The sequence below is a fragment of the Telopea speciosissima genome, chromosome 2, assembly GCF_018873765.1.
Source record: "Telopea speciosissima isolate NSW1024214 ecotype Mountain lineage chromosome 2, Tspe_v1, whole genome shotgun sequence".
Lineage (NCBI taxonomy): Eukaryota > Viridiplantae > Streptophyta > Magnoliopsida > Proteales > Proteaceae > Telopea > Telopea speciosissima.
This window is the reverse complement of record NC_057917.1, coordinates 18,911,182-18,919,433: the sequence shown is the minus strand read 5'-3', so window position 1 is coordinate 18,919,433 and position 8,252 is coordinate 18,911,182. Positions and strand designations below refer to the sequence as shown.

The 8,252-nt window shown below is 39.9% G+C and overlaps 1 protein-coding gene across 1 annotated transcript; it reads right to left on the bottom strand.

Moving 5' to 3' along the window:
* LOC122650520 (cation/H(+) antiporter 15-like) lies at positions 1 to 3,965 on the bottom strand. Its single transcript, XM_043843927.1, has 3 exons — positions 3,744 to 3,965; positions 2,255 to 3,283; positions 1 to 1,281 (listed from the first exon to the last, which is right to left on the bottom strand). The coding sequence occupies exons 1-3, from the start codon at positions 3,963 to 3,965 to the stop codon at positions 1 to 3; spliced, it is 2,532 nt and encodes an 843-aa protein (XP_043699862.1).
* Between the last annotated feature and the right edge of the window lie 4,287 nt (positions 3,966 to 8,252).

Here is an 8,252-nt window from a genome sequence, read left to right as displayed (position 1 = left end):
CTACTGTTCTCTCTTTGCAATTTTGAAATCATCTATAAAACTTTTTTCCTTGCTTTCTTCACTGCAATAACTCTTACTAGTTTTGTTGCTGTTGGAAATATCCAAAACCAATCTTGGCCCTTCTCTCTCTACTTCTCCTTTAGAGAAATTATGTTGTTGCACTACCAACAATGAAACTGTAGTTTTGTAAACATTGGAAGCAAGCATATCACCAATACGTCCAAGCTCTGGAAACTTCATTCTCTCTTTAATTCCTCTGAACGAATATGCATTACTTTGATGGCGTCTCCCAGTTAATATTAGGTCAGAAGAATCACCCATAGATTGAATCACATTTTTTGTGTCTAAGCTGTCTTTGATAACTTCTTCCATGTAAGAAACCCGACCCATATTCACATGGGCAAAACTAACCCGAAACTCATTGATCAGATCACAATCCAACTTCATCTCAATAGATTGATCTACACCGTCAATTCTGTCCTCATCTTGCGTTGCTTCAATGAATCGAACCACCGTGAGTTTAACATTAGGGTGAGCCACCATACGGATAGCGTAAAACAGTGCTTCTCGATCGTCGGCCCCACCAATGAAGATCAAACCAATCCTATAAAAAGACCAACTTTCATGGATAGATCTTGGCCGTCCAAAAGCTCCAAGATCAACAAGGATGGCAACTGAACAAGGGGATTTTTTAAGAACACGTTTATTTGCGTTTCTAAGACCAGCAGATTCAACCATTACTCCTTCACTAGACCAGAATTTATGGAAATGAAGGATTAAAAGGGAAGTATACTTATCAAGAGCGACGGTGCAGATGTCTTCATGCATGGTGGAGTAGGGAGCTATGCAAGTGTAGAATTGTACAAAAACAATCCCTTGGTTGTTATTTTCGAAGATTTTAAAGGCATTCATGATTCTTTGGGTGTGGTTAGATTTGTGGTTTAAACCTTTCCCTTTGCTTCCTGAGGTTTGATGAGCTACAAGGAGTGGAGATGCTCGACCAACTAGCTCAAATAGGTGGAGGACATATACACCTAAAGGACTCTCTCTTGTAGGGTTGGAAGCTTCTAGAATGTTGAGAATGGTTGGGACACTTTCTTGATTGTTGATGCACACCAGAATACGAAGCTCTGAATGGCTATGGGTATGTTCAATAGTCCTTCTTCTGTAAGACTCATATCTCCTTGATGGATCGTAGAGGTACTTTACTGTGAATGAGACTACACCAGTGATGATAGGAGCCATTATGCTCATTATGCTGAATGATGTACTGGTTATGTACTGCAGCATTCCACCAATAAACCCATTAATTATTTCAACCAATAATAAATAAATAAGATAAATAATTTTTTTTATGTGCTGTGTATATTGCCAGAAAATTATCTTCTCCAGTTCCTGCCTGGCCCGGCCTAGTTCCCCAATGTCTGTAATAAAGGGGGGTGTATCCCACCCGAGCATGCAGAGTGTTCGGGGATGGGTAGGGTGGTCATTGCGCCTCCCCACCCCCCCCCCCCTTTTTTATTGCAGGCAAGGGGGGGAACTGGAGGGGATAAAGATCTGTATATTGCCATAGGGAAACAGAAAACTAAGCAAAAAAAATTTGGTACTACCAGGGTTGCAGGAACTTTCTTGCTACCCACAGCTAAGAAATGGAATAATTCACTTTCCGATTTTAGCATTTTCTGAAGTACCCTTCAAGATTTCATTTCTATGGCTTTGGCTGTGAGTTTAGATAGCAGGAAAGTTCTTGCAACCTAGGTAGCAGCAAAATTATGTGCTACAAAGAATATAGTTTGGTCATTTCATAGGGGGGCCCACTTGGATCGCACCTGTGAAAGGACCAAAACCACCTTTGTTTTGCTAGGCTGGACTCTTCAGCTCCCACCACGGCTGGAGGAGAGCCAAATTGCATGATGTACTTTAAGTGCAGTGCATTTCCCAATGCACCTTTGAAGTGCATCGGACGGTGGTCACTGTATTTGGGATGATAAAAATCCAATGCACAAGTGAGATTCACCGTCTGATTCGATCACTTTATTTGTGTATTGGGTAGTGCACCGCATTTGACAGGGTAAAATTAAATCGATGATTGTGTGTGTTGTCCCTAGTGGGTGGCAGACGGATTTTTATATATCCTCTCCAGTGTGATACATAGTCCAATGCACCTCTCGATCTTGAGTATCCAACCATCCAACCATAAGTATATATAATAAAGCTTGAAGTTATAATTAGAAGTAGTGTAAGAATATAGTACCCCAAGGTAGAGTGAGCGAGTATAAGCCAATAAATCCACGAGGCCAACAGCACATAAGAGGAGTGCAAGAGAGAGAGACTCAACGAAAGGCATTTGGTAGTAGACACAAGGCAGCAAAGTCCCTACAAACTTTCCCAAAGCAGAATTCAAGCTCAAAGTTGCGATAACCCACCAAGTGAAGCTACTTATTCCAGATAATTGAACCTCTCCACCATTGAGTAGAAAATAGAGTGGTAACATTATATATGAAACAAAGCAATCAATGGTATCCACCACTGTAGATCCCAATGGAGGTCCAGCTGGTATAATTAACCCTAAAAACATAGGCATGAAGAAAGGAAGTTGACCATTTAGTTGACTCAGGAAAGCACAAAAGAGGAATATCAAGAAAACAATAATGACATAAATTTCCTTGATTGGTTTTCCATCTGGTGTTTGGTTGATCATCCAAACGACCATTGGTTTGATTCCATAGACAAGAATGATGATTGCTACACCCATAGATGCAAATATCAGAAAACATGGCCCCAACCCTAACCCAACTTTCACTGATTGCTTTACTGTGAAAGCCACCATTAGAGTAAACCAACCAAGCATTCCACTTATCATAGAAGATGAAGTAGCTATACGGCCTATCTCAGAATTGAGAAGCTTCAAGTCATGAAGAACGCAAGAGATATCATGAAAAGAAGTAATGGAACATAAAATTGCAATGAATTGGAGTTCACCATCAATTATCTCTGCATGGATATCTAACTTTGACTTTTCTTGGGTGAAACGATGGAATAAGAAACTGGTTGGGACACTTATTAGCATAGGAAGAAGGAAGGTTATGATACCAATTGCCCATTCTTTGTTACCAGATCTCTTCACTACATCCACATCCATTCTCACACCAACTAGAAACACGAACGTCATACACGCAAACAATGATATTGTCTTCATTAAATTCATGCTTTTTCCTGGGAATATGGTTTCCATATATTCTTTGTTCTGCCCAAGAACTGAGGGCCCTGCAATTATACCACCCTGCAATCATACCATTCAAACTTGGAATAAAACAAGAAAAGAAACGCGCCCCCCCCACAAAAAAAAAAAAAACTTTATTATCTAAGGCATTCATCATTATTGGTGTACTTTGATAGATGAGTTGTAATCTATTCAAGTCTCTAACAAGTGGTATTAGAGTTTATCTCCATTGAGAAAAAAAAAAAAAAAAAAATTCCTAGTTTGGGTCTGAGAGTTTGACACATGGAAGATGTGACATATATCCAAGGTGTCGAGCTCCAAAAGAAACTAAAATCTGGATCAATCGAGCTCACACCGTTGGATGAAGCATCTTCCACATGTCGAGTTCTCAGGGCCAAACTACAAGGCACTGCAAAATGAAGGAATTACAGAGGATTTTTAATCCCTCGGTTGATCCCGAATGAAGGATGGATGGAATGTAAATGTTAACGCCTAGCTTTTAAGGATGAGTTATACGCACCAGGATTTGGCCAACAATGTTGGCTTGGCCCAAAGGTCTAAGAAGGAATTGGCAAGCGCTAGTGAAGAAGGCACCGATGGCGAGCTGAGCAAGGAAAATAGGACCAATAAACTTGAAGGGATTATCGCCATTGAAGACTCCTTTGCAGAGGAGCCTATTTTGTGGGATGCACAGGAATCCATAGCTCTCCTCCGCCCCAATTTTAACATTTGTAATATTCATCAGGGAAAGCAAAGTAAAATTCTCATTACCTGCATTCACTCTCCCTTTAGATTCATCGTTCTGAGGATCGAAGGAGAGCAATAGAATGAAGCAAACCCCACGCTCAAACACAGAGATAGGCTTATATTATCAAGAAAGAAAGGAACAACAACAAACACCAAGTCCCTCCCTGGATGAGAGGAATGCGCGGGTGATCGGTCAACTGTTGGGTCATCAAACAATTTACTTTCTTGGGTTTTCATGTTTTTTTTGGACTAATTTCATGTTTTAAAGGCTTAATTGTCGTGGTGAGGTTCCTGAAAACAAGTTGGGAGAGCGTTCTTCTACTGATAACAATAGATTTTTAACCCCATTCATTCTCAGCTGTTAAAATTATTTTTGTCATTTTCAACCTGAAACAGACTGGAACGGAAATCTCTCTGAAAAAAAATTCGTCATCAATTCCCTAAAAGGTGCATTGCCGTACAGTTCGGGGCTGAAAGCTCGACACGTGGAATAATACGTCTTTGTACAAGGACATGATCTTGCTATGAGTGCCCTGAAGCGCCTTGGATGGTACTTGTACAAGGACATGATCCGATCTCCCATCTCGCACACATACTCATGGTGCTGTTGGGATGTGTGTGCCTGCATGCATCCCGGTGCGCAGGCAACCATTCAGCCAGCCCAGCCGTTGGATGCTCACTAGGCACTCCCTGGGCGATGCGCTCGCTGGAAAGGAGCTCGATCCAGCTTTTTATGGTCCAGTGAAATAGGTATACCTAGCCCGATCCACCATAAAAATGAAGCTTGGGTTCTAGTCAACAGGAAAACTCTATCCACAACAGAATCATGGGCCTTCAGTGGGCCAAATGTTCACTCAGAACTCTAATAGGAACGCAACTTCTCCAGCAAGCCCAATTAGATCAGGCATGGCCCATTTTCAGCTGATTGGGCTGAGATATGATTGAGCTCACTGGCCCAACTGGAGGTCAGGCAGGCTCTATAGTTAGGGTCATTGCCCCCGGGCTCAGACTAGCATCTCCTTAACTCTTTTTATTGTTTTTATTTGGTCTTAACCAACTCAGTTGGAAAACCAGGTTTTTTTTACTAGGGTGAGTCGCTCGGGTCAAGTCAAAATTTTGGAATACTTGGTCAAGCGTCATGAAGACTATGCTAGGGTAAGAAATGACGAAACTCAATCATAAATTGTTTGAGTCAAAAAAGACTTATTATCTTTACCGGAGACATGATAAACTTGACAAGCTTAGTCGTTTTATAAGAAATATCATATAGTTAGTTCACTTAGAAACAGAGTTGAGTAAAATAGCAATTAATCCGTATTTTAAAACAGTAAGAAACCCTCGACTCCTCAACCCCTTTCTCTTGTTCAATGGTATAAACTTAAAATGCATTGATATGCGATTCCCTAATTTTTTTTTTCTGGATTCCCATATTTGCCTATTTTTTTACTAATTTATATATACTTATGGTATTAATAAATAAATAAAAAAGGTGACTCTCCTTGACCGGTTTTGACAAGCCGAGTCACCAGATTTTTCTAAAAGATGAGTCAAGTCAAAAAACCTAGTTTTCAAAATGGTATCTGCGCGATGTAGCTTAATCTAGGATTGTCAAACTCTATTCCATTGTAACTCAAAGTACCAGAACTCAATACACCAATTTCCTAGAAGCCTAGAAATAGAATCTTTCACATTTCACAAGGTTTTACCTCAAATTTTGAGATTCTCCCAGAAATAGAAAATGTTCAAAACGCTATGAGCTACTGAAATATACATCTATTTGCAAGAAAAACTTCCAATAGCTACCTTAAATTCGTCCACACTCTCCCAATTTTATCTATTTCTACTTTCTACCCAATCAAAGGAGAATCACCATAAATCCTCCATCCGATATCGGAATGACACACATCTAGTTGCATTGAAACCAAGACTCAATGAACTACAAGTTCCATGTATAACACCTTGCCAAATCTTCCATTAAACCTTCCAAAATTTGCTCTGAACACACTGCTAATGTGCAAACCTATGAAATCCTCACTTTTTTCACTACGGGGCCTTCACCTGTTGCTTTGACCTTCTGCCAAATAATTTATAAACATGTAATAAGTCTACCAAAGGTTCTAGAAGCTATCAACTCTTCCAAAAACCTTTGTAACACTATCAAACCCTGTTCGCATAAAAATTGTTCCGTCTGCTCTACTAACTCATTGTTTGTCACTGTCGGAACTGCCACATCACCTATGTATCATCTGTAAACCTCCAAAATGCCACCAACCACCTCACACAAGTTTCCAACAATGAAAACCTATAATCCAGTTGCCTGGCAAGTTGTGTTCCCAGGGTGTGTGATAAGTAATATCCCCTAGATAGACATGAAAAATAACGTCCATCAACAAGTAGTGTCCTCGACAAATATGTGTTTCTCTTTCCCTAGTGAATCATTGTATTGCTCTTTGAAACCATCAAACCGTCGTCCATCATAAACCATTGTTTACGAGTTTATTGCATCTATGTTTCTCTTGCAGGCGTATTGTGCTATATTTGTTGTCTGTCAGCTGATGGAGAACCTCGCCAAACAATATCTACAACCATGCACTGTAAGCTTTACCTATTTTTGTTATAACTAATCTTATGATAAATGTTGTGATTTTCATCTTGTTTTTATTATACACCGTAATTCACCGATGGTTCAAAGCTCCCACATTCATGAGCAAGATGCGGGAAGCTTTTATGCTCGCCTGTATCAAAAGATAAAGTCATTCCTATGACTTTTGTCCGTTTCATACCTTCAGTCAAGGGGGGGGGCATTTTTTAAATACTGCATTTTGACACCTTGGGGAGACCTTTCAACGATGATGATTAGGGCCCACCTGACTCCTGTGATGATTGTGTAGAAACAATGACCATTTTACCCCTAGCATAATTTTAGTACCCAAACCTTCCCAAATACAGCTAAAACTCGTAGGATGACCTTATTTAGATATTTTGAGCCTATACCTAAAATTCTTGTTCAAATCCAATGATGTTTAGCCACCATTTAATTCGAAATGGCCATTTTTCCTTATCATAATTCTGGTATACGAACCTTCTTGATTTGAGCCGAAACTTTTAGGATGGCCTTATTTAGCTAGTTTGAACATGTATGTAAAATTCATTTAAATCTGATGATGTTTAGTCTCCATCCAATGTGAGATTACCATTTTGCTCCTGGTATTAATTGTGGTGTTCAGAGCTTCCCAATTTGGCATGGAACTCCATGGATAACCTTATTTGGGTATTTTGAGTATGTGAATAAAATTTTATTCAAATCCGATATTGTTTGGACCTCAATCAGTGCAAAGAATCATTTACGGGTCCTGCACATTTGTTGAGCATTTTGGCCATGTACCCAACAAAATTTGGGATTGATCACCATACAAATGGAAAATACACAAAGAGTACTTTGAGGTGATATAACGTGCGTCAAAATCAGCTTCGCGGATCAAAAGTTATTAATGTTTGGGCAAATTTCACAGACACCCCTTCTAAGTATTCAGTATGTGACGGACTTACCATGGTTAAAATACCCTTAAATTTGAAAAACAAAAAAAATTTAAAAAGCCATAAATCTGACAACTTGGTGGCTGTCATGTACACGGCAACACCAGAGCTGCCTCGTGGCAGTCTGGAACTATGGATTCCTTGGGTCAAACCTGAACGGCCCACGGTTGACCAAGACCCTGGATGCCTGCGTCAGACCAAGGCCGACTTGCATAATTAGTGTTTTTTGCCCTAAAAGGGCATTTTGACCATTTTACCATGTTTAGGGAAAAATAAAGTTATCCTTAAAATGTAGTATGTTTTAGTACCTTAGAGTGTCCAAGACCATATTTTAATGTTTTCAGTTCTCCTTTGATAAAAAAAAAAAAAAGTAGCAATAATTACTACTTTTGCCACTTAGGGGTAGTTTGGTCATTTGACCACCTTTTAGCATTTCATATTATGAAATTTTGTGTTTCACTCATGCATACTTAAGTTTAGGGGTATGCATCCAAACTTTCTCCCCTACATTTTGGGTAGTTTAGGATTCTTTCAACCATTTTTGCCCCCTAGGAGCAATTTGGTCTTTTTACCTTATTAAGTACTTAAGGCACTAAGTAGGGGACTTGGCTCCTGTGTAGCCGTGGCAAGAGCTGGACGGTCCAGCGCTCGGAAACCACCCCAAAAACAGGGGCGGATGGTCATTTCACATGTGGGGCCCAAGTGGGACCCACCTATGGAATGACCATCCCACCCCTATTTTTGT

Bases quoted from the DNA above. Each gene is read 5' to 3' on its own strand.
- LOC122650520 (XM_043843927.1), bottom strand. From the start codon at position 3,965: ATGAATATTACAAATGTTAAAATTGGGGCGGAGGAGAGCTATGGATTC. The intron at 3,284-3,743 runs GTGCGTATAACT...GTATGATTGCAG, and splicing joins ACATTGTTGGCCAAATCCTG to GGTGGTATAATTGCAGGGCC. The intron at 1,282-2,254 runs GTACTATATTCT...GGAATGCTGCAG, and splicing joins CTCGCTCACTCTACCTTGGG to TACATAACCAGTACATCATT.